The 26,584-nt window shown below is 42.1% G+C and overlaps 1 protein-coding gene across 1 annotated transcript; it reads right to left on the reverse strand.

Annotated features, from left to right (window-relative positions):
• Positions 1-10,865: 10,865 nt before the first annotated feature.
• LOC122571455 (transcriptional coactivator YAP1) lies at positions 10,866-26,322 on the reverse strand. The gene is made up of 6 exons (XM_043735196.1): positions 24,490-26,322; positions 15,797-16,020; positions 15,442-15,632; positions 15,182-15,368; positions 14,670-14,755; positions 10,866-14,584 (listed from the first exon to the last, which is right to left on the reverse strand). Exons 1-6 carry the CDS (start codon positions 25,131-25,133, stop codon positions 14,489-14,491), a joined length of 1,428 nt encoding a protein of 475 aa, XP_043591131.1. The 5' UTR covers positions 25,134-26,322; the 3' UTR covers positions 10,866-14,488.
• Positions 26,323-26,584: the final 262 nt, after the last annotated feature.

The raw sequence follows: 26,584 nt of genomic DNA on the forward strand, positions 1-26,584 counted from the left end.
GACGAAAAATGCGTGGATACGCGTGCGCGCCCTATTCTTTTTCCGTCGGAGGCAGTCTGCTTTCTCTCCTGTTAGACACATCGCACCCTTTCCCGCGTTTCGGGAAAGCATCGAGCTAAACCATTAGCCAAACTCGTTGTTCCCGGTTCAGAAAACGCTGGTAATGGCGAACAAAATTTCCAATGTTTTTCTCCGCTATTTTATCAAATTTTATGAAACCCGAGAAGGAGATGCGGAGAGATGCGAAGGAAGCTGGTAGCATGAAAATCTTAGTAAATTTTAATTAAATAATAAAACTGTAGAATTCGGTGTTTTCCATATCTTGTAGAAAATGACATTGAAATTGTAACCTTGAGGATTTGTCAAGGGCTTTGACCAACAGGTACAACAGCTTCGATACCGTAAATCGTCTTTTAACCCTTTCGAAGTTGGGCGGGAGAGGAAAAGGAAAAAATTTCCCACAAACCTTTCCCGTAATCTGCTTTTCCAGCAAGCGGAACTATTTCTGTACGTTTATGACTGTACTTTTACAGTTAAAATCTCGTCAAAAGAAAAAAGAGGGTCGCATACATTTCTAACAGTTTCCACGTTTCTTGTCTGTCGTACAGTTGTACGGTAACCCTTCATCGACCTTGTTTTTCTAATCGAGCAAAAAGGCCAATTTTTTATCGTAAACTCTTATCCATCGATGTTCAAAGATTTTTATGTTTAGCCAATAACCTTTTAACCCTTTAGTCCTAATAGCGTAACAATAGATTGACAAGAAAAATTCAAGAAATTTTGCGAACGAGGTTCCGAGTCCTCCAACTTTCATCTCCTTGTAATTCAATTTTTCACTTTTGCAAAAGCTTTTCAATTCATTACCGTTTGCAGAGGTCTAGAAATAAGACGAGAAAGTGTTTTCGCCTCTCATAAAAGAAGGAAATATTTTTACATCTTCTCAACCCTTTGTGTATTCATACTCTAGTTTCTCTTTGCTAATCCGCGTTTTCGCATAGCATTTTCTGTCATAAATACAACGCAATAAATAGTACGGCGACATTTATATGCAACAGTTAACAACCGTCGTGGTAATAAATTATTATGTTATTAGTTTGCTATATTCTGCTTTACTAACAAGAGACCAGTGTTAATATTTTCGAACAATTGTCCCTCGTACCCAAAAGCTGTACAAGGATATACCGTTTTTGAAAGAGATCTATAAATTTTGTTTCTTTAATCCTTCCGTCCTTTAATCCTTTCAGTCAGTCAGGTATTTCATTTGCATTTCGTTACGTAAAGTTACCAGGAAAATATATTCATTTTTGTAAAATACGAAATATGTTGTGTATAAGTGTAACCTTAAAAATGATCAGAGGCATTCTTCTGACGTGATTATTGATCCATTTTATCGCGTTTAATAGAATTTCAATTGTACGTGCGTCTTTTAGGAAATACCTTTTAGCATTTAAGGATTAGAGCATTTAAGGAAAAAAGCCTAATAATAAATCGTTTTAAATGCGTGATACAGTGACAATATTAAATACTTAAAAGTACTTAAAAGACGCGGAAGTCATTAACAAAAGGATGTAGCGGACGAGTACTCGACGAAGAAAACTCGTTAACTTCTCAATAATTGGGAAAAAGGTTGGGGAAGCGCCTTAAGAAAATCCATTACTTAGAATATGAAAAGGATCTGCATATTTCTCCTTTTGATTTACGAACTGCTAGGTGTTCTTATTTCAGGATTTACGACCGAAACTCTAATTTTTATTATCCTTCCCGTCATCATCCCGAGAACATACTGTTACTTTGTTAACAGGGTTAAAATTTAAGTAATATTCTTTGCTGCTTTTGATTTATTTCTGTTCTGTTTCAGTTCTCCTTCTGTCGATTTTGCCAGCTGTCCTACGTAGTTTTGTGAGCCTGTGCCTTCCTGGTAATCTTTCTGAGGTTGTTACTTTCTAAAATTATCTAAAAATGTGGCCGAAAAGTGTTAAACATCAAAAATCGACATTACTCCATTAATCGTTTACAAAAGATCTACGAATACGAGAAATTGAACAACAAATTTTTCACACGTGAAAAAGAACGAGAAATTTTCTGCCAACAATTAAAAAGAGTAGAGCAGATTATTGTCTGAGACTAGAGAAAAGAACTTCTCCCTGTTCAATGACCTTCTTGTTTTCTTCCTGCTGTCGCTCTCTCTTTCTTTCCCTCTCTCTCTCTCTCTCTCTCTCTCTCTCTCTCTGTCTCTCGCACCTACGATATGTCTACCTCGTTTTACCCGTCTGACCTATCTTTGGATTTTAAAGCAACCTATATAAAATTCTCACACAAGGATTCAGCCTAGTTAAGAACTGTATGCATTCGACGATCAATCAGTTATTATATAATTGTAAATAGAATTTATCGGACCATTTTGTTTTTCCAAAAATCTGTAAACCTATTTTGGCATTGGAGCCTAGGATAATATTTTCAACTTACATTTTCGTATATTCTTTAATTTTTTTTTCAATCCTACTTACTGTTGTGCTTCTTATTATATGTATTGACTTGTGGAGCGGTCATAAATATTTATATATTGTAAACATCATGAATGGAGTCAAACATAGACCACAGAACATTACACAATGATAAAGTAATTAAACGTAAACACTAATAAAATTCGAGCAACAAGACAACCAGATAAAGAATAAAAGGACATGCCGGTCGCTACTGCGCTAATTGTCTTGGCGAATATTTCACAATACCTGACCGGTCTTATTTACTTGTCCATTCCTGTTGACAGAAGAAAGATCATGGAATTAGTACTTGTGCGAAAATATATAATTTCAGGCCGTGAATATATGTTAACGAAATTCATGCAAAAATGTTGGATCAGCGGAAACACCGGCAAACTCGCGTTACCTTACCTGACCGTGGGTGTGCCCAAGTTCGTTTAAACAGCTGCTCCGTAACCCCTTTCGCACCCCTTTCGAAGTTCTCGAAATTTTGCCAGAAAAATATTTTCCCGTTCCGCTTCGCAGCAGCCGTACGACAAATACGCTGCAATCTCCTCCTTGTTCTGCCAGAAAGCTATTCTCTCATTCTGTGTATACAAATAAAAATGACGTCGTCGTATCACGCGCTATGTGCATTGAGCTTTCATCTTTTTGCCGTTTCTTTTCCGATGAATAATCGAACGACTGAAAATTTAAGACATGCGGTAATTTTCCAACAGAGGCGATAATCGAGGAACTCGGAGAATGTCAACGTGAACAAGTTTAACGAGCACTCATCGGTAAATGAACTCGAAAATGCATAACGAGTACGTTATCGTGATTTAACTGGGATTTTTCTCCTTTTTAAACCCCCCTTGACTCATCGTCTCGACTAATGCGATTTACTTTTTAATCACTGACCCCTGGATTCTTCGTTGTCGTTGCCAACTGATTATTTCCTATCGATCTCGATCCTTTTCCGCAAACAACAAGTTTATCCATTCGTTGTTTACAGCTAGATGATAGAAAATAAGATGTTTTCCTCTCGTCTCGACAGATGCGACAGATATTTATTTACGATTTGTTTCATTGTGTTTAAACTGTCAACGAGGACAATATCTTCGAACCCTCGCCGTTTCATCTGTTAACAAACATAGATAATAATTCAATAGATCCGATATTTCTGAGGCTTAAAGTCATTTTTTTCTACCATAACACGGCCCTTGTACCTTTCCACGCTATAATCTTCCTTTCGACATTAACCGCAACCACGAGGCAATAATCTTGGAAACCCAAGAGACAATAATCGGTTGTTATCTCGTTTGGACAATGCCTATTTACTTCGCTAACTTACGAGGAAAAATAGGACGAAGTCATTGTTTTTTTGAGAAAAATTCGATGAAAAATTGGTTCGATGACGTGTATTCTAAATAAACTTGCTTCGTCCGATGTTCGACGTCGAATCCCTATCACACGAGGCCATTCGAAATCAGTGTAAGTTTAAATTTGTCAATGCAAGTAACTCTTTAAACACGGAACGGTATTGGTTGGAAAAAGATTAATGGATGAGGTTTCTCCTCGGATAAAGAAGAAACCCTTCGCCCAGATTTTTTAACGAAAGATTCAAATTTCCAAGAAAACGAGTGGAACGGTGAATGAGGCGAAGTCTCGTGCCCCGAATCCTTGTTCCGGGCAACGGTCCAGGGGTCCAAAAACTCGGCGAGATGAATAGAAAAAAGCAGAACGGTGGCCGAGAGTGTCGTGGAGGCACCGGTGACCGGCCGTTCGCGGCTGCAGCATAGCCTGCAACGCACAAATGGCGCCCTTCTATAAGGACAAACAACTGACAGCTGACCCACGCTCGTGCTAGCTTGACCTACACTTATGGTTCATCTGCTGACAGCATTCTTGTCCCCTTTGCCTATCTCGCGTTATGATATCAAACATTTTTTCGCCTCGAGATTGTTCTACCGCATGACACTATCTTCTGCTTTTTTGTATTTTTCTCTTACATGAACGTTATTGCCTAATGTATTTCGTTTTCCTTGCACGAGATACACACGTGTATATGCATATGTATATGATTTTTACGTGTATCCTACATGTAAAAAAATCTTCAATACAAAAAGGTAACAGATGCTTTCTCGTACGCGATCGAACCCAATAGTAGAAAGCTTCAAGATTTCCAGCTTGGACATTAATCTCACTTTACCGGACATCGAAACGTTTTGTTAGGAAAAAAAGAGAAAAAAGGAAAAAATGGTGGCGTTCATAAGAGACCCCTAAGTGACGACTTGGCGGTCAGCGACGACCGATGGCAGTCGCTTTTCGAAATAGATTTTTTTTTCTCCCCTGATGCATCCCTCCGAGCCTCACCCCCCCCTTGCGTAAAGCGGTCCGCGCGGACGCTGTCTGCGGATTGAAGGGCTCTCGATATTCAGTGGCCCAATCCACTCCGTGCCAGTTCTACCCACAAGTCCGCGTGTTCGTCCTTCTATGTCCCCCTTGCCTTTCCCAGCCCTCGTCTTTTCCTTTCTCCCCAGCTTTTTATGTTCCCCGTAAATCGGAAGAACGGACATCCCTCCAATTTTTCTCTTTTTCTCTTTTTCACCCTGTTCTTTGCTTTCTTTTTTTCTCTCCCCTCCTCGTTTCGACTGGTTTTTCCGAGCGCGTGGCGCGACTCACATCGCGTATAATAAACACACATTCGAGGGATCGTTAGTCCGCTGTCAGCTTCGGAATAAAACGGTCCCGTGCAGCCAACGTGAATCGAGAGCACGGGGAGCGGAAAAAAAAGGAGAAACAGATTATTAGACGGAAGGAACAGGTTTACAAAAAATTCGTCTCACCCATGGAATGTAACAAGGGGATCGATCTGAGCATGCGATGAAAAAATTTTTTTTTCCAGTCTCCTCTTCTTTTGAAAGCGCAAGGTGTCATCGAACGAGAATATTAGCTTGCATACAGGCTTTTTTTTTTTAGAAGTCACCTTTGAAGATGTTCCTCTCGGATTACTAATAATACAAGATGTTCTTTGTGGCATCTGGCTCGTGCCTCGTTCACGAGATCGACGATCGCTTTACAGATCCCGATCTCGGTCTTTTCATCTTCGTTTCTTTCTCCGATTCCCTTTGAGAGCCTACCATATCTTCGTAATGACCGTCCATCGGATTTTTATTACGTTAAAGGACTGATGAGCCATCAAAATTGATAAGAACCTTCGTAAATATTTGCGATCTTCAAAAATCTGGAAATGCTAATAATGGCCAATGCTCGATGGCTTTGATCGTATGATGCCTTCCGGAAATCGGAGATACGGCGATCAGGCGAAGCGAAACGGCGACTTTCTGGTTTTCGCGAAGGGCGCGTGGTCACCGCGCGGACACGCGAGAAAAAAGAAGGGAGAGAACGAAACCAATGACGGATCCAGATTCGACAGGACGGAATTGTAGATCGGTTACGAGCGACTCGTAACCTGATAAATAAGAAAGCCGGGGGTCACAGAACCATGAGAGGGGTCAACTATTGAACAATGTCGGGTGCGCGGCCTTTTCACCCCTGGGTTAATATGCGGGCGACTAAACATCAGCACTGGACAATGCAAGATTTATAGATGGAAGCATACGTGACCATTGTCCAGCCAGATTCCAGCCCTAGCTAGCCAAAAGATTTTCGAAAACGGCTGCTGCAGCCGTCCGTTCTGCCGAATTCGCGACGATTGTCGAGTGAGAAAGTCTGGAATCGTATTTTCACCCCATATTACAGAAAATCGGACACCCCGAGTGTGCGTGCGGCCTTAATGACTGACCGGCCCTAATAACAAAACGTATTTACGGATCGCAAAAACTGCGACCGTCCACTGAAACAAACAAAAGGTTAGACCGCCCAGTGCTTGCATCAGCGAGCTACGATACGAATCACATACTGTTGTTGTTTAGTATTTGCTTTTTCTAGATCGCAAAATGTAGCGATTTGTCTTTAATCATCGTGGTGGATAGGCGTACAGTAAACAACAACGTAATCCGTAACGCTTTACAACGGATTTACGCTACCGGATAACGATCCAGCATCATTTATGATGGAAGCGCGTAATCGGATTCCGTTTTTACGAAACGAGGAAACGGTGGCGTTCACGTGGAGCTCTGATCATTTTCATTTATAGGGTTTTTTTTGTATCGACTGGCGAGGGGCAAGTCAGCCCTCAAAGGGCGGAGCGTGGGGCCGCAGCACCCTCCTGGCACCGCAAGTATGAAGGGTGGACAGGCGGGAGAAAAGAGAGATCGCAGGGTGGCCAAGGCGCACGCGTTAATTCTGGCCACTTTTCAAACGTCCTTACCCTGCTGGATTTTTTCCCTTCCCCTTCCACCTCCTATTCTCTTTTTCATTCTTTATCCTCTTCGTACTCGCGTATTACCCGAGTATGAACCGTTCGCAATTTACGTCCTGCGTGTCTGATCGCATGCGCGTTCTTCGAAAATCTTCAAACTCTAAAGTCCGTTAAGGTAAAAACGAATAATTTCAAGAATAAAAAATTCATTTTTTTCCCCATCTACACTTTCCACTTTGACATTTTTGAAGGGCGTCGAAAGTAATCGGAATGTCTGTCCGAGCGGATTCTCGGAAAATCCGCAAAAAGGAACATCGAATACCCATTGGTGCCGGCGCGGTTCTCGCTCGTCCTCCTCCCTTGCTAGTTTTCCTCCCTTTTTTTTTCTCTCGTCTTTTTGTTACGCTGCCTCGACATACGATACGACCCCAAGCGCGTGCTTTCCCCGTGATTTCCGCTTTCCGCCTCAGCTGCGTCTCTCTTATCCTATTTATAGAGCCATTTTACGTATATATCCGACGATCTTGAAAGGAACACGGAACTCGACGCGCGCGCACGCGTAGGTGCCAGTAAATTTCCTCTGGATTCCTGAAGACAAGCGTCGGCTTGAGAAACCGCGCAGGAATCACCTTCCTTTACCACTTATTGCGCTTAATCGCTAGTCTAAGCTCCCTGGATGTCAGCGAGGATTAGCGGTTCTCTAACGCTGTTAACTAATCACCAGAAGCTCTTCTGTCCCGTCATTATTGCATTTAAAAAAAGAATTAATTCGTTAAAGTAGGAAATGCGCTTCGAACGAGTTCAAACGGGTTGTCCGTAAAAATCATAAAAATCGAATGACACGGGCCTCAAGATCCATTGGAAAACTTCTTCTCTATTTTTTCTCCATTTCCCCCTGTAACTTGCGAGTTTTTGCAAATCACGAAGATGAAGGAGCAACACGTTGATGGAACGACGTTTAAATGGAAAGTTTCTACAAAGGACCCAAATCGTGGCCATTAAGAACGCGTTTTGATGCACTGTATCCGGACGGTCGTGAAAAGTAGCATGGAGCGGCAGAAAAATACGCATAAAAAAGAGGAATCCCTCGGTGTAAATGAAATCCGCATCGTTTGGGACGATCGATCGATCTGCAACGTCATCGTACGATTGTTGAATAGTCGTGGATGCCGACATATGGACGATCCTTAACGAGCCACGCGTTTTTCCAGAATATCTTACTGTTGGAGCTGCTGCCGAAACATTGATCCATCGTTCACAGCTGCATTCGGCGTAAATAATATTATAAAATAATGAACTGCGTAGAATCGAATCGAGTAGGTTACTTTTTAATAGAGATATAATACTTATAAGCCTGTATAGTTTGTGACAGAGTATTTCGATGGAGGGGCATGTGGAAGGGTAACGGAGATTTCAACGATGCCGGCTATAAAACGCCCCTTCCGTGAAAAGATCACCTGTTACATCGAGGGAAGTTTCAATTTTTTTTTTTACGTACAGCGTTGATCTCGCGTTACAACCCGCTTGCACAATGGATATCAACCTGTTGAGAGAAGGGGAGCTTTTTTGCTTCTATTAGACGCGGTATATCATAGGGGAAGAGCATGGTAAGCGTGTGGAGTCGTTTTTTTTCTATCGAGTTTTTGCGATCGACAAAAAATCATGCTGCATCGGAATCTTCCACGTTTAGAAGCAGGTGCAACTATGTGGTACCGCCGAAAATATGTAGATTTCATATTATTAGCGGATATATTTTATTTTATCGTTTTCTCCATTTTGGATATATTTTTAACCCAAAGAAATACTTTCCTCAGCATCTAACTCCTCTTTCTTCTTTAAGACAAAAAGGGATAGTCCTAACTACATCGCTATAGCCCACCATTGGTCGCGGATCCTCTACCTCGATGCTTAACGTTTCTGTCATTCAATAAAAAACATTCGGAGAATTATTTTTTCCTGGTGTAACACTTTCACTTATGTACGATGACAGAGCTACACAAAGGATTATCCGTTTTTGAGTACTATGAGCAATTTTTTAAGTATAGTTAAAAAATTACAGTGGAAGATAATTCAACAACCTGAAGGTTTTCTTTAGCTGAAAGGATGCACGGAGAGAGGTGTGGTAAAGCACAGGTATCCTGTGGCTAATGTTCGTCCAGTCCTCGCGGATGCTTTATTATCGGTTGACAGGAGACCATTTCTTCTACTCGACTCGATCTACGCGGTTTTAGCCCGTATATGTGTTCGTAAGAGAAACGTTTGTAACCGAAGTCCTCGCGCGTGCTAACCCTCGTTGTTTTGATAGAAAGTTTGAAAGAAAAAGTACAAGGATTCGCTTGACTAAATGAACTTCTAATTCTTTTTTAATTTTCTTTTTAATTTTCTTCCTATTATTTTAAATATTTTTATAATTTTAAAATAAATTTATTTGGAATGTATTTCAAAAGACAGCTGATCGATAAGAATTCATTTAAACAATTTCTTTACTAATTGAAAATAGCATTGGAACTTCACTAACGTGATATATTTTTGAGACTTATAAATATCTTTTACTGGAAAATAAGCAAATTTTAAGGTACAGAGGAAGTAAATATTTACAGTGTGATTTATTGTTATTGATTAGTACACCAAACTCTTTTTCACATAGATTTTGCAAAAGAAGAAACTTTCATTTCTATCTTGAGGTACCTCTTTTTATTCAAATGAACTGTGAAGTATTACTTTGTTACCATTTACACGTTCGCTTCCATTGCCTGTTCCTGATCTTCTTAATTTGCCTGTAGTCACAAATATATCAAAAATAAAGCTTCGCAGCACCTTCCAAGCTTCCTGGAATCGCTTGCGAGTAGGGTATGCAATCGGCAATTTACATTAAACAGTAAAGAGTTCCAGTAGGAGTTAGAAAAAGCTTATTCAAAACTGTATGTTCTCCTATGTATAATCTCATGAGCGTCTTCTCAAAAAATTGAACCCAAAAGTGTATTGTTCTTCGGTAATCAGTTTCTTCAATAAATTTCCTCATCAAGTAGCGTCTTTTCCATCAAGGGAGCAATAAAAATATAAATCTTTTAGCTGCGACGCAACGACTCTATAGACATGGTTCGAAAAGAATTAGTTTTGTTAAGTATGCGCAGAAACGAGGGAGGTATACCTAAATAGAAAGTTGCGTTTAGAATGATCGAACGCATTTGGAAGAATCCATAAAAATACTCGTGAAGCGTGCAGGACGTCATGGGGTTCGTAGCCACCCTCGCAAACTGCCACCGTTCGTTCCCTATCGCCGTTCAATCCCACCCCTTGCCAAATCAGAAATCTGCCGCTTCCATCTCGTCTCGGCAGCGATGGCTGATGCTCGGATCCGAGGTATCGCGAAAAAAGAACACATCGAACAAGCATTACGCTTTCCTCTCGTTTTGTCGATCGATCATTTCACTACGAAACGAGGCGGTCGCGGTGACTAACAACAATGGCAAATCGGGAACGCAAGGACGTACATAGAGAAAAATGAGAGACTTGGATGCCACGCAATTTGCGTGGGACGATGGTAAATGGGACATACCTATCGAGATTGACTACATCTACGTACGTATGCATATAGGTAATTCTATATGTATACGTTACGATGTAGAAATGCACGTGTGGCTTAATACGTTCTGTGCCGGACCAATTTTTGGTTACTTTCCGTTCAGACCGCGTGGGGCGTATACGCTCCAAGCTATTACGATTGATAGTTTTGCTTTCGATATTTTTGCCTATGCCTTACAATTTTGTTTAATATTGCAGAAAACATAATTAACAAGAAAAAGGTGTATTGTTTTAAATGTATTTTAGACATCAAACGAATAAATTTAATTTTTAAGCAATTGTTTTAACAAACATATGGTTGAAATAGTTGCTCTACCAGACGAGTCGGATGCTCCTACGTAATATTTTGTAACGATGTGAAAATTAATTTTTTTTAAATTATTCGTTTCACAATGAAAATTCCAAATGGCCTGAACGGAAAGTTCAGCGTGGGGCGTATACGGAACGTGTTAAATAAAAGCAATGTTTAGGAGTGCAGAAAAATAACACTGTTTGTCAGTACGTAAGTAAACAATATATTTATCATTATCGTTATTACTAAGGCACTTGTTACCGATATAAAAATGTGTACGTCACAAATTATTGCCAATGAGCATATATAAATACTGATATTAAACAACTAATTGCTTCTCGTAGTATAATCTCAGATATTATGGATGTCACCCAAGGGGAGTTTCTTGACTTGTTTTCGTTTTCTGTTACTGTTATTCGACTGTTATTAACAAACGCTTTCCGTTTCGTGAAATAACACTTATTTTTCTTCACGTTAAATTGAAGGCACTTTGTAAGAGGTCTCCGCCTCCACGCGATGCTCCCCCCGCCCCTACACATAACAACTAAATTGAGTTTAGACTAAAAGCAAGATACGGTATGGTAATATTAATATTATCGTTAACTAGCAATAAAAATAATACATTAAATGTATCTGACCTGCACGCCTGGAAGCTGTCGCAACGAGAGTAACGTAACGCAACGATTTCGTGATCCTTGTTAACGATGGTAACTTTTTTTGGATCGCACTCGAAAATAGATCTTCGCGTTTAATACAAGCTTCGCGTTACGATCGAACATAATAACCATGAACAGAAAACATAGTAGACAACGATAATAGAAAGAAAGATTTTGTGCCTCGCGACATGATTAAAATCACTATCGACATAGACTTCTCAAACTATGAATGCCTTCTTTTATACGTTTGTACAACAGCTTTATTCTTTATATAGCCATTCGCGTTAAAATCATTAGGATATTACTATACAGAAACATTTAATATACCGATAATAAGGAAACAAGAGACACTCGTAATTCGAGAAACGATATATATATCGTGCCTAATATTAAAAAAAAAATTACAATAAAACGATTATAAAAATTTTCTTCTTACAATGATTTTTAATGCAGATAACAGGAGCGTTGAGTCTACCGTGTTTTGTGTTGCTACACGTAATTACTATACAGCGATCGCTTTCCAAGTTTCAGTCGAATAATACAGATAGTAACACAAATATCGAACGAATATTACATGATCGTTTTATTACTTCATTAAAAAATAAAAAGAGGTCGAATACTCGTGCTATTCGCACAGCTACCGTTGTAGCAGTATAAAAGATAAAACCAAGCGTGCGAATAACTACAAAACAAAAATCTAACTTGCGTCTCCGGAACTTTTCCTTACTGAGGGAAAAGGCAGGAGAGCTTACGGATTTTTCATTCCACCATTTTTGTGTTTTCATTTCTTTTCTTTCTTTTAATTTATCAATGAAATTCTATGATCTTCGATGAACGACCGTGGTTGGCAGACGTAACTGTGACGATTCGATAACAATGAAAATTCGATGATTAACAAGGAAACGTTAACAAGATAATGTTTTGATTATTTGAGAAAGATAACAGCTCTTTCTTCGTGTACTTCGAACTATAGAAAGAAAAAACGGAAAACATGGAATAGATCAGTCGGATAAAATTGGTGATCGTGTGATTGTTATCACTGGGGTACAGTACTTATCAACGTTATCGCCGCATTATTTCGGACTAACAAAAGAAAGTTACGTCAACCTCCGATATTTCTTTTCTTGACTTTTTTCCTCTTTTTTCTTTTTCTTTCCCTTCTTTTTATAACATATGTATACACTTAAGCTGCCACGTAACTAAATATACATGTACGCGTATTGTCTCCTCTTTACCATGTCGCTTTGATTATTCGATAATAACCATTACTACTGGTTGTTTCGCGAGGAACATACAAAGTACAAGATTAACGGCCTCTTTTTTTCTTTCAATTTTCTTATCCCCAAGAACTAAGGGAAAGAAATACGCGAAAAATCCTTAAGGCTAAAGATATTTAAAGGTAATCTATAAACATCATATACTCTCCTTTTTTAATGTCCATAATATAACTGTATGTAGTATAAAACGTAAGAGAATTTTATAATCTAACAGTGATTTCAAAATACCAATAACTGCAATTTGTAACAGGTATAGACTTTATATATAAAAAAAATATATATATTCATTTTGTGTTCCCCCTTTCAAAGTATTTAAAAGGGTCTAAAAACTTGTTTGTCTATTTTAACAATTACCACATGTTCATATAAACATCTCGTATAGACGGACGGTTATTGCTTTAAAACATGACGATCAATATTGTCGTTCTAATCGATTGCAAAGAAAAGGCACTTCGTTTAAGCATATCGCTTGTAAAATAGTCTGAGCATTATCGACACTCGATTGCGGTGCACATGTGTGTATATATGTATACACACACACATGCGATTCGGAGAAATCTGTTTCGAATCTGAATCATACATGTAACACGACTTGTTCCGTATGCCAACTTCGAAGTATAGACAAGTGTCCGTGTGTTAAAAATGCTTCGATACTTTTAGACGTTGCCGTTGCTTCCGTAAACATCATATAAAGATCACCGCTATATGAATCGATGAATATCGAATAAAATATCATTTATCGAACATCATACCCTCTTTCTTCTTGTTCTTCCATTCTCTCTGTACATAGTGTTTTCCTAATAATTGCACTTCGTCCTTATTTCGTTCCACGAGTTTTCAATGTACGTTCACAAACTCCGTGAACACATCAGGTATGATGCTGTTCTTTTTAAATTTAAATCACATGCGAGATCCATGATCGTAAAAAAATCTGATATGTCATGATATCAGATTCCTTTTGTAAACCAACGTGATATAAATATAATTAAACAACAATTTACTTGTCTACTCCATACTATCGGGAAGTATATCGAGCTTTCTCCATTCATTGCGCTCTCCTCCATTGACCCGAACGGTACGCACATTAAATATTATTACTCATAATAAAATGAATAATATTCAGTCCTCTCTCTCGCTCCCTCTCGTACAATGCTTTAGTATAGAAATACAAACTTATATACAAAATGTTGTGGGGACAAATGCACTCATACACGCATACAAGCATACGAACACTCAAATACCCTAATAATAAGAGAGAAAGAGAAAGACCCGAATACATTTTTTACATACAAGATGTCCTAAAAATCTTAAAATACAACGTCAAAGATCGTATTCTTCATTCAATTCCAACAATTTCGATTATTCCACGCAGCAGATGGTAAAAAATGGTGGAAAAGAAAACTAATTTCCGAAGAAGCCTCAACGATAATTACGGCCTGCTCAACATTCTCAAAAATTTCTTCAGGAAGACTCGACAAGCTTGCCATGAACACTAGATTTTAAGGCTTCGAATTTCACTATTTTTTACCACCTCTCATTATTCAACAAGCATGATATATAACAAGAAATTCGTAGTATGGAATTCAATAAGAACTATAATCTTACGAATTATCGTCAACATTTCTAGGACACCCTGTGAATGTTTCTGCATACACATTTCTGTATATACGTTGAGCATAGCGCATTTTGTAATTAAGGCTCCATTCTACTTAAACTTTATAATTTTTCTCGTTCACGTGCGTTTTTTTTAATGGAATAGTCGTTACTTTACTGGTAAGATCCTCTAGAATCGTTCCATTTAGTTTAGACGTATTGAAATTGCAATTTTTTTTTTTAACGAATCGATTTCATAAATTGCTTGCCTGTCATAGACAATTCTTTCCTCCATACTACAGCCACGTCAGCACGTTTTCAGGTTTTGTCGTATTAGGGTTTATCAGCGATTGCACATCGTCCAAAATATCGCTACTGAAATCTTCACTCAGCTGGAAACAAAATTACAGGAAACAGGAGAGTGATATTTGAAACAGTCTCTGTAACTACTTTTATATATAAAGATTTAATAAATACCTGTAACGATGGAACAAGATCGTCCGTCGAATCGATATTATCGCTCAGTGTAGAGAGATCTGGGGTCTCCATGGGTGCACCACCATCTGTAGAAGAGAAAAGAAAGAAAGCTTTTAATATTACCGTAATATTGTTCAGGAAGCGAGTTCAGGTGTGATAACGTTCAAGGAAGACTTTAAGCTCAAGTTTATGGAAAACGGACCGTTGTCTCTTCCCGTGAAATATTATCGCTCTACTTCTTGATTATTCTATCTTCGCTGATTTATAAACTGAAAAAATTGTGTTCAAAGTTTATGAAATTTTAAATTATTGTACGAAGTTGGAACTTAGAAAAGCTCATTACAAATTTGTTGTTTTCTAAGTGGGATTTTCATCATACTATTATAAATTTGTATTCTTTATACCAATGAGATATATGTGAATTGGTTAATTAAATTTGTTGCAGATAGAAGAATGCAGATAGAACAATTGAGCATTAGGACGACGATATCGCATATAAAAGAACATCTTACCACTGGTGCCATCCATGTTATCGTCGATATTTGCGAGAAAATCTTCCGGTGTATGAGGAAGAGAATAAGCAGAACCAAGACCCAGACCACTGTCTGCGCTTTCCTGACGTGCATGTTGTTCGTTGATTCCCGATAAAAATGGGTCCATAGCGGCGTCGGTAGTGCTTTGTCGGAGCATAAGCTCTTGCTACAGATAGAGAAGATCGCGCGATATTATGAAAGACAAAAGCGAGCGATCAAACACTGGAATAAGTACTCACCTGACGTATAATTTCCTGTTGCCGTTGCTTAAGACGCTCACGTTCCATCTGTAACGACTGAAGACGGAGTTTCTGTTGACACGCTTGCAATGTTTGATTACTCTGAATGCCACCACCTGTGGGTTGTTGTTGTTGAAGCCAGTTTTGTGGTAACATCGCACCTGAAGTCGGAGCCCTTTGTAGATGCGTGGCTAAAACAAGAGATAGCGGAGCTCGATACAATATCCGGTAAAAGTTGAACGATTCGTGCGAAGAGAAGTACGAATTCTCGCATGAAAATAAAGACACTCGTCTATGATCGACCTTTGGAAGCAACCTACGCGATTCAGAGTGGGCCGATCGCAATGAAACTTACGGATTCTTGGATCGAACCACGAAGTGGTACGTGTCTGATGATTAATGAAGTAGATTTCTCCTTCAGGAGTACGCGCTTGCTCCCATCCGTCGGGCAATGGACCTAGAGAATTGGTAGCGCCGGTCGAGGATTTCCCATTGTCGACGGCGGCAGCCACAGCTGCCACGTTCGCTGCTGCCGCTGTTTTTCGTGGATCTTCCCATGTCGTGGTTCGCGTCAGGTGGCTGGAAAATAAAATTATAACACGTTCAGACGTCGTGCTATTTTGTACGTATAGCGTGGCCCCGTGCAGAAACTGAATACGCCACGGCACGTACAGTTATCCACATATAGTAGGCGCATTCTAAAAATAGTTCCATTCAAAAGACGACGCGAAGGAGTAACAGCAGGCGCCTAGCGGTAGTTAGCATACGAGTTTTAACGTCTCGAGAGACAGAATAAAACGTATTTCACGAAATTTCCCCAAGGATCAAACCACTTTGTACCGTTCTTCCACGTCACGATCTCGTCGTCAATATGAAACAACGATCGAAACGTTATGCTCTGTTATTCGCGGAAACGCTCGGATTCGTCTCCTTTATTTATTCGTCGCGTGATCAGTGGCAGGTCGAAGAATCGAAAATTCAAGAAACAAGAAGCCGCGGAATATACGTTCCAACACATCATGATCGTATTTTAAAGCATTTCGCAGAAACAGACGGCAGCAAAAGCTGTACCGTGTGTTTCTGCGTACGAATGTGCCCGAACTCCGTTTTGAGAAGTTACCGCACACACCGCGATCTAGCTCCGATACGGGACGAAACGGTGTAGCATGGGTCCTTGAAATCGTAGCCACGCACGGCCCGGAGCGTCTCTTCGATCGTCCAACTAATTCCTCCTACTGTGCGGGACGAGCATCGTGGTTAATTAAATGGCAAAGCATCGTTCGGCAACGGCAGCAGCTTAGCACACGGGGATGTGGATGGAGTCGTGGTCGTTTTATCCGAAACGGCTTTACTCGGCACGAAAACACTACGTCGTCTCTCGGTCGACAAAAATAACAGCTAATGGCTGTGATTGCCGATCTCGTCGTCTTCCCTCTACCTAACGTATTTACCTTACTCACGTGTCACTTTTCAGCCGGGAGGAAGTAGAAAACACTACACCGTGCACGACCGCCGCTCTTATTTACCTTCGTGAAACGAATACCTTTGCGAACCGATTACCTTGCCTGACTCCATAGAAATTTTAGACAACGATCGAACATGCGGCACGCTTAATACGACACCGTGGTTCGAACACCGAAATTTCTCAATCGGGCCAGATGTATATCGCCAGAATCATCAACCAACAGATCCAACCGCGTGACAAATTTCGTGGACGCGTAGGAAGAAGATTCCTTTTCCAATGATAATTCTCGTAACCATTTAAACGAATACGTTCAAATCGCTTGTCACGAGTTCCTCGAACAGCGGCCGCCGCCGATTCTCGAATCACCACGAACGCAGAAGAGTTCAGCCCGCTTTATATTTTGCCAAAAGTGTCACTCGTTTGCATTCCATGGACGATGACTTAATGCGTTTCGCTTAAGTCATCGGCGACGACATAAACAAGTTGTCTAAATCCGCATCGGGATATCGTGCACCGGTTCTCAGTATTTCCGAGCGAGAAACAAATCTTCTTACACGGTTAATAATACCCGCGGAACAGAACGCGTTTGACGTAGTTTTAACATTAAGAGCATTATCCAATCGAGATATATCTGATCGAGCGTGTTAAGCTGCGTCGTTTCCCGAGATCCGTCACCGGGCAGCCACGGATCGAGAAGGACACGAACAAAACACGGCTCGTCGATTCCTCTGACGCGATCTCCGGATAACAACAGAGACGCGGCTTTACGATCGCGTTGATCGGTCAAGAGAATTTCAAATTTCCCTCCGAACTCTCGCTGAATGACGCTTCCTTCCGTCGAATTGGACGAAAGGAAATCGAACAGAACGATCATCCCGATGAACTTTTATCAGACGACTCTCGAAAACGATGATTTCCTTTGGCCTCTCCTATCCTTCCCCACCTGCGATTCCATCGTACTGTTCGATTTAGCTTCGAGAGAAACACACGTTTCCTCGTTGATCAAAAAGATGACAGAAGAATCGTACGACTAAAGTAATAAAAAGGAAGAGAAGGAAGAAAGGAAGAACAACCGGGCGAAGGAAAAGAAATTGAAAATCTATCTCCAGGATGCGTGATCGGCGGTGGCATAGCAGAATACAGAACGGCGGTGTGTTCCAAAAGCTACATGTCGCGGGTCTCTCCGGGAGCGGTTGGATGCGTTCCAAGAGAGTCCGAGGTAGAGAGAAAAAGAGAGAGAGAGAGAGAGAGAGGGCTAGGTGGCCGAGAGGCAAGGGTAGAGAAAGGAAAGAAGCGAGAAGAGGAAAAGAGCGAGAGGTAAGCAAGCAGGCAGGCAAGTAAGCAAGCAAGTAAGCAAGCTAGCAGGCAGGCTAGCAGGCGAACAGGCAACCAGGCAGCCAGGCAGGCAGCTCGAGAGCATTGGAGAATTACAAGAGGGTTTCTGTGTGGCGCACAGCATACGGACTACGATGTATTTTTACTCCGGACATCACGGCGCCGGACAACTCGTAAATAGACACTCTCGCACCGACGCTCTCTTTCGCTTGCCTGCTCTTCTCTCCCGTCGTCGTCGTCGTCGTCGTCGTCGTCTTCGTCGTCTTCGTCGTCGTCGTCGTCGTCTTGGTCGTCGTGGTCGTGCCCGTGGTCGTCGATGCACGATACTCGTTACATCCCTCCAGTACCCTCCCCCTCGAAAAAGCTACGACCGATCCCCTTCCAAAAATGACATCCAAGTACCGAGTTAATACATGCTTTTAACGACCTACGAGAACGAACAACTGCCAGCAGAACCGCTTAACGAACAATGCTCGATAAACCTAGACATCGAGGCATCCTCGCTTTCCACGCTGTTTCATCTTCTCTCTAGACTAGGCGTCGCGTCGGCTGCTCATTTCGGAAATCGAGGCGATTCCTTGTTTTCAAAGTCAAGCGCGCGAAACATCGATAACGAACACCGAGCGCTCGATACGAGACAGTGCGAGAAAGCAAAGGCCTCTTTGAATGAACGGGGCTACGCGTTCAGACACGACACGCAGCGTATCAATTGAGAATCTTCGCTTCGAGAGTACATAAATTGTAGCCGAAGTACGTAGCGAACGGAACATCGCCGTCACGTCGCATGGAACAAATATGAAACAATATACACGGACCGATTATGACGTCATAGATGATATTTACGAGTCGACTGGAAACCTCTAACGATACACGAAATCTCTATTTAACTACGCGTCAAAATCATTGAAGGAAATCTACGAATATCACAAGGATTACTAAAAACCTATAAACCTTTGTACGAGCTCGAAAAGATTGTCCAATCAAAAATAATTTTCTAATCGACGTATCGTAGTCCCCTCCGACTTCGATTAGCCGGAGCGATAAGTTATTGTTCGAATGGCTGACAAAATGAAACGCCTGGCAAGTCGCTTGAAAATCAACGACGAAGAAAAGAGAAAAAGGACAGAACGGTGATCGTTAGTCGGAAAGCGGCGAGAGCGAGTCTCGCCGAGGACGCTCGGTCCGCCTTGAACTTTCGATACATTCGAGGTACTCCCGGAGATTTGTCCTGCTATCTGGCATTCGCGTTTGCAGCGCAAGACTCTCTCTCGTCTACAGGTGTGTCGGGGTCTTTAGCCTGTCGAGTGGCCGAGCAAAAACTTCGATCCTTATGCGAACGTCTTAACGTTGTAACGACTTTGCGGAAAAGAGCACGACCTACTCCTCGTTCCGTGGAAAACACCGATTACTATATAACGCGCATAATATTACCGATGCAACTGTTACGCGCGCGTGTACACACGCGCGCACAGACGCACACGAGCACACCGTACATTGTAATACAAATAGATCGAACGTGATGCGCGCGTAAAATAAAGTCTGCCGTGTGTCGTTTATCTCGCGTTTTTAGCTCTCCTCGCGTCACGAATGTTATTTATCGTTCTGTACCTTTCGCTTATCGAGAGGAACGTCTTTCGAGACGCGGCACACCAAACGAGAAACGGATTATATCCATTCGACACGCCGCGCCGCGGAAATGTGGTCGTTCCACGAGCAATCAGCGCATAGTTTCCTCTTGAATTTCTCAAATAGCGTTATTTCTTCCCCCCCCCCCCACCTTCTCCTTTTTTCCTTTCCTTTTTTTCTCTCAGATAAAAACTTAAAAGACACGAACAACCGACGAAAAAGATAAAATATCGAACACGATGGAAAAAAAAAACAGAAGGAAAATGCGTGTCCGCGTTGTCGGACTGACCCTGAACACAACAGGATGCCGATGTCGCGCACACGCGGTCAACTTTCACTGCATTCGAAAATGCATAGATACTAAACGTCCTCGAAATGAATTTACGAGGAAAACGGCTGGAATATATCGGCACGGTCGATTCCACTCGTGGATCGCTTCTCTCGCGGTCGTTATCGACCAGTTCGCGAGAGATTCGCGTTACTCCGTCGCTCGAACGAGGAAGTAGCCGCGAATCAATTGCCATTAGCATCTCAGCCTCGCGATTACGCTCCGTATATAACAGTATTCGTTTCTCGGATACTTTAGAGCGCGGGCGTGGTTCGTTACTCGTACGATTTCGAACGTTTTATCGCGTCACATAGAAACGCGTGATTTTTTGACGCGTGATTTCTACCAGTCGCAAACAATTCCGAATAATCCGCACCTATCTCGACCTTAATACCAGTGACAACCAAAGAGAATCGTCGTTCGATTCTTCAACTTTCCCAAGAATATCGTAGGAAAAGCAACAAATTAGATATTTGCTCGCCAGAAACCAAAGAAAACATACGAACGAACGAGAATCGGTACAACGAGGAATGACGCTGGTTGGTGAAACGAGCTCGATAAACGAGATCCGTTGAAGCGAATAAATGTAGAGTCGGTTGAATTCCACGGATAGTGTGACTCTGCTCGTGACTAATGTTTCGTCAAACGATACAGTTGACGGAAAACCTTGGTTGCCTGCTCGTCATGTCTCGTGTGTTCACCTGGCGGTGGAACGTGTTTCTCGAACTGGCAAGATCGTCGTGTTCGAGCGAGCGAACGTACATCGCGATAAGAGAGCGAGATGTCTTTGCCTGTCTCTCCGAGAGAGAAGAGACGGCGCCGCTGTTTACGTCCGGTCGATGAAACACGAAGAAAAAAAAAAAAGATCCCTCCACTGATTCGTTGCAAAGTCGTTTCGTTTCGACGGTATACAGTTGCTGCTTCTCGCTGGTATGTAATACGCGAACCTAGCTAACGGGACCAACGTATAACATTATACGGCGAGGTAGTAACGCGCGAGTTGCGCGCCAACCGCGCGGCGAACGAAAAATCCAAGAAAAAATCCCAACGATGGGTCTCTACTAAGAACTCTCCGTCGATCGTGTGAAATTTCGCGCGAAACAACCGAGTTGGTTGAAAGACGATGACGCGATCTGGTCGCTTCCAACGATACCGGACGTTTAAACGGCGCGTCGTCGTCAACGTTTCTCTGTTTAGGCTCTCTCGTTATTTTCTCTGGCAGAATATAGAATACACGAAGAGAATGCACGGAGTAGAAGCGACGTAACAGAGAGAAAGAGAGAGAGGAAGGGAAAGAGAGGCGAGGCGACACTTCCTAGAAGGTTTCAAAGAGTCAGTTTGTTCGCGGCTCGAATCACGTTTCAATTACGCAAATTAGATTCTAATAAGTCCCGCTTCTGGATAAGATCCAAAAGCTCGGAGAGACGGGCCAGAGGTAATTGGACGAACGGCGCGAGAGAAGAGAAATAAGAGAGAAGACACGGGTGCCGTCACGGTAGTCATTACTGCATAATACAACAACCGTGCGGCTCTCGGTTGGCTGCACTTCTTTTACCATCGGCCATTACCGAGCAACTCTCCTCGCGGCCGCTGTGTTACGTCTATCGAGGGAATGCCATGCTTTTTCTCGTTTCATGAACGATAATCCATAGTAGCACCGGAGCACGGCAGCAACTACTGTATCTTACTATAAACAATTAAACGATATTTACGTCGGATCGGTCGCGGTCGGAATAGCCATAAATCGGTCGAAGGAGAAGCGCGAACCTGAAACGTGATTAATTCTCGTCGATACAAGGCTACCCGGGTAAACGTAATTATTCGTCGAGCCACTCCTTTCTTTCTTTTACCATTTCATTCCGCTTCCTGCATTGCAAATGGGAACGTTACCGATACATTACAAAGTACCGAGGGAAAACGGCTCCGTTTTATAGAGACGACTAATTTTCAGATATACGTTTCGATACGAATGAGCAAACAAAAAGACGCGACTCCTTGTAGAAAGTACGATTGCGATAAAACCTTTTAGAAAACTAGAAAGAGAACCTTTTAGAAAATTACAGAACGAGCTGTGTTACGAGCATTAAGAACATAGAAGTTACGGCGAAAGATCGACGGGAAAGATTGTCTAATTACGTTTTTACGTAACATTTCGGTAGGACTTAGTGGCTCGAGAAATTAAGGACGAGGGAGTGATTAAATAACGATCAACGAAAGACGATAAAATATACGTCAACGACAGCAAATCTGAAAATTGCTCGATGATTCGACGACGATACCTATCGACGAGTTTTACAACTTTCACGATGCTATCTCGAAGCGAAGGCTCGTTGCGCGACGTTCATTCGAGTTTCCAGCTCACGCTGAAATCATGGAACGTAAACGGAAATGATTTCCCTGAAAGAAATTCCCCTTAAACGGAACGAAACGAGACGAGACCGACCATCTTGGCTGTACAGCTTCCGAACTCGAAAATTTTAAGTTGGTAGAGTAGATTCTCTTGGTTGTTGTTTCGACAAAATAAGGGTTCCAAAATAAAAGACAAAGGAAATTCATGTTCAAACGGAAAATATTTGACTGTGGAGAATTGAAAGGGATGGACACTATATAAGGGGATAATTCTCACGGGCAATAGCTGGTATTCTCAAAAACTAACCTGCCTAGCCTTGGTTCTTATAAAAATGTCAGCAGCAGGTAGAATTCGCAGTAAAGCATTAATAGGCAGGGTTCGAATGGTAAAACTCAGGTAAAACTTTCTGGAAGAAGACGCATACACGAGAACGGAAACTTTTCGAGTTTTTTTCCAGCTTCTCTGTAAATCTCGTTCTTTTCGTTTACAAATAAAAAAGGAGAAAGAGAAAGAAGAAGGAGAAGGAGGTGAGAACGACGATGAAAATACTTGGAAATGAGGCGAAGAACAATACCGGCTAACCGAATGGAAGCCCTTTTCAATCGGTTTTGAGGGAGGCGAACGTTGAAAAGAAGACACGATGAATATTTACAAAAGTACAGGTATAACTGAATGAACGAGAATCCCTTCGTTCGCAGGTGTACTCGTTATCGATACGGAGGCAAAACGTATCGATTATCGCCGGGATATCTGTACGTGACATCAGCCACTCGACCAACGAAATCGTAATCAGACATCAAAGCAAACAAGAAGGAAAACGTAACGCGGTCGATCGATCGACTGCGAGGAAAACACGTGAACTCGAAGAAATTGAACGTGGTAATGCATGCCGACGTTAGCTATTATGCTCGAAATTAAAAGAAAAAGAAAGAAAAAAATAAACAAAATAAAAGAGAGATTTCTCTGAAAGAAAACGTTGTTCCATAAGTGGAACAAAGCGAAAGATGATTTGGGCGATCTCTAATTCTTTGAAAACTGCTGTTTGAAGCAGCTTCGTGAGGAAAATCGTGAAATATTGGAAATTAGACAGGGCGATCGAAAAAAGAGAGAAATGTCCGAGTCACCGGCGAAAGACAGGTGGGTGGAAGGAAGCGAATGAGGCGACAAAGCAGACGAGGAGCGTTTCCCACGACAGGTGACACGTGGGAATCCTAGTGACGGCGCAGGTGGATCAGGTTAAACGAGCGAGATGGAAGAGAAACGGGGAAGGGACTGTGGAGGTATCGAGTAGGCGGCTCGAGATTGACAAGGAGAGGCGAGCCAAGAGAAAGACGAGAAAACGGGATCCATAGCGGGGACAAGGAGGATATGCGAGCAATTGGCAGTGGGGAGACGCGGCCGAGAAACGGAGGAACGGAGAAACAACGATGAGTAAGTCGAGGTGGTGATAAAGACAGTAACGGCCTTGAGGTATGTGAGACCCCAACACGACGAAAATGTGAACCAGCCAGCAGTCGCGTACAACGGTGAACTGCTCCGATCCGGAGTAGGATCGTTTATTCAATGGTCATAGATAGAATCCACTTGGAGATGAATCAATAAGGTTGTGAAATGACTAAGAAAATGTCAGATCGATGTCGTCTGTTCTCGGCATTCCCTTCCCGTATCTTCTGCTTCGTATAATGCCGTAAGAGGATCGGCAAACGTGAAACTAACGTTTATCGAGGAAACCTTAAGAACGTTCATGAACAAGGGTTCCGTTGATAGGTAACTAGTCAGATTCTGTGGACATGTTAGAAAAATGTTGAAAAATCTGTATGATTCGATCGATTGGAGAAGAAGATAGAAATGGGCGGGAAGGGAGATGAGCCGGAAATAGGGAAAGGAAAGAAAAAAAAATAGAACAGCAGGCTTTGGAAAACAAAAAGAGGAAAGTAGACTTACTTGAGGAAGTAGATTTGTCCCTCGGGGGTGCGCGCCTGTTCCCATCCATGTGGCAGGGGACCTAGGTCGTCGACCGTACTGATGACGTCGTAGCTGCGTTGCTTCTGGTGATGATGGTGACGCGCGTGCGGCTGGGGCGCGTGCTGAGGCGCCTGCTGAGCTGAGGCGTAGGTTTGCTGAAGAGAGGCCGGGCTGCTGTGAGCGCGAGGATGAGCAACGGTGAGGCCAGCCGCGGCCGCTGCCGCGACTGCAGCCGCAGCCGCACCTGCGGCGTTTGATCCGGTACCAGCGGCAGTATTTCCACTTCCACCAGTAGCCGCACCTGCTGCTACGGTAGCTGATGTACCGGTGGCGTTTCCACCGGGTGCTGGGCCGGCACCGGCGACCGCGGCCGCTGTACCAAACGCGGAATCCGCCGAATTCTCCCGTGAATGCGAAATCGAGGGACTCTTGCTACCCGTCGACGGTGGATTAAAGAAGGAATCTGGTAAATTGCGCATGCGCAGTGGTACTTGCAGCGGACGCTTCGAGTCTGGCTTCAGGACGCTGTCGAACAGTGCCTGTAGATCCGATTCCGAGTTTTGATCGATATTTACTACCAGATTACTTTTCGACAACTGGTCCACGTCCTGGTTCAGCGCCATTTTGGATCACGCACTCTAACGCGCTTCGTCCGTGTCTTTCTTTCGCCCTGTCGTCTCTCTCTCCTCGTATCCTGTACACTCTGCTGCTACCTTTCGTTCTTCTTTAGTTCTCCCCTCTCTTTCTCTCTTACACTCTTCTTTCTTCCCTTCTTTCCGTCTTCTCGCCTATCCTATCTCCTTCCTGTCTTTTTCTTTCGTCACCGTCGTTCTGAACCTTCTTTCCACCTCTCCCTCTCCCCTTTACGCTACGTTTGCTCTTGTCTTTTACGGTACACCTATGGGCATTCGTGCATAGCACACCACCAGTCTCTTCTCTATTTGACCTGTACACACAGTCTCGCTCTCCTCCGTCACTCCTCGATTCCTCGACAACGCGATAGCTTCTTCTCTTTTCCACCTGTGCGTGTCGCGAGAGACAACAAAACAAGCAGGACAATGCCGCCGCCGCCGCCGCCGCCGCCGTCGCTGCCGCCGTCGTTCTAACTACCACAAGGTCCCCTTGTACCTCTAACCTTCGACAATACCCTCGAATTTTTCGACGAGTAACGTCTCCTCCACCTCTTACCACGATATCGCGCACCAGGAGAAATCGACTCGTTTTGCTAGCCGGCCGTCTAGCAAACGAGTGCTAGCGTTCACCGTGCGTGGACACGCGATTACGTACAGGGCCTAGAAATTCCCGTGTATCCGACTGATTCTCATCTTTCCACGCTACCTACTGGCTGATACTGTTACCAAATTGTAACGGCGCTCTTTTCGAAAGTTTATCGTCAGTTTGATACAATAATGTTGTTTGCCACTAAACGTCCAAATACGAAAATAAAACTACCTTCGTGCGAAGACAGTATTACTTCATCACTTTTTAATAAATTCGAAGAAAACAATCACAAAAGAATCAAAAGACTTTAACGATGTTATTATGCGATTAATAAATTTGTACATGCGCTACCTTCGATAACTTTTTAAAATGGCCATACATTTTATGCCTTCATTAAACGATGCTATCTCGTTAAATGTTTAAAGTTCGATAAAATAAGAAAACCATACATCCATACCATTTGAATTTTCTTGATGCTTGTGAGATCTAACCTTCTTTTTGCTCTTTTTTATTTAAACACTAAAATTAACTTTATTACATGAAAAGTATCAAGAACAATTGAGTAGTGTAGAGTATGAGAAACACATTTTCAAGTACCCTTTCAAAATCATATTTCCTCGTCGGTAATCTCGTACTGAAGATATAATTACAAGATTCAGGGAAGTGCCATTTACGAATGTATACATGCAGCTACACGATGATTGGTCACCGCTTATTTGGAACTTTTAAAAGATATAATTTACCTTAACAGCTTCTTTTATTAAAAATGTAACATTTAGTTGGTTCAAAATAAAAATTTTGCTCCAAACCTTCTATTTCTATTTCTACTTGTTCCTTTATCATGCTTAAAATA

The sequence above is a fragment of the Bombus pyrosoma genome, linkage group LG10, assembly GCF_014825855.1.
Source record: "Bombus pyrosoma isolate SC7728 linkage group LG10, ASM1482585v1, whole genome shotgun sequence".
Taxonomy (NCBI): domain Eukaryota; kingdom Metazoa; phylum Arthropoda; class Insecta; order Hymenoptera; family Apidae; genus Bombus; species Bombus pyrosoma.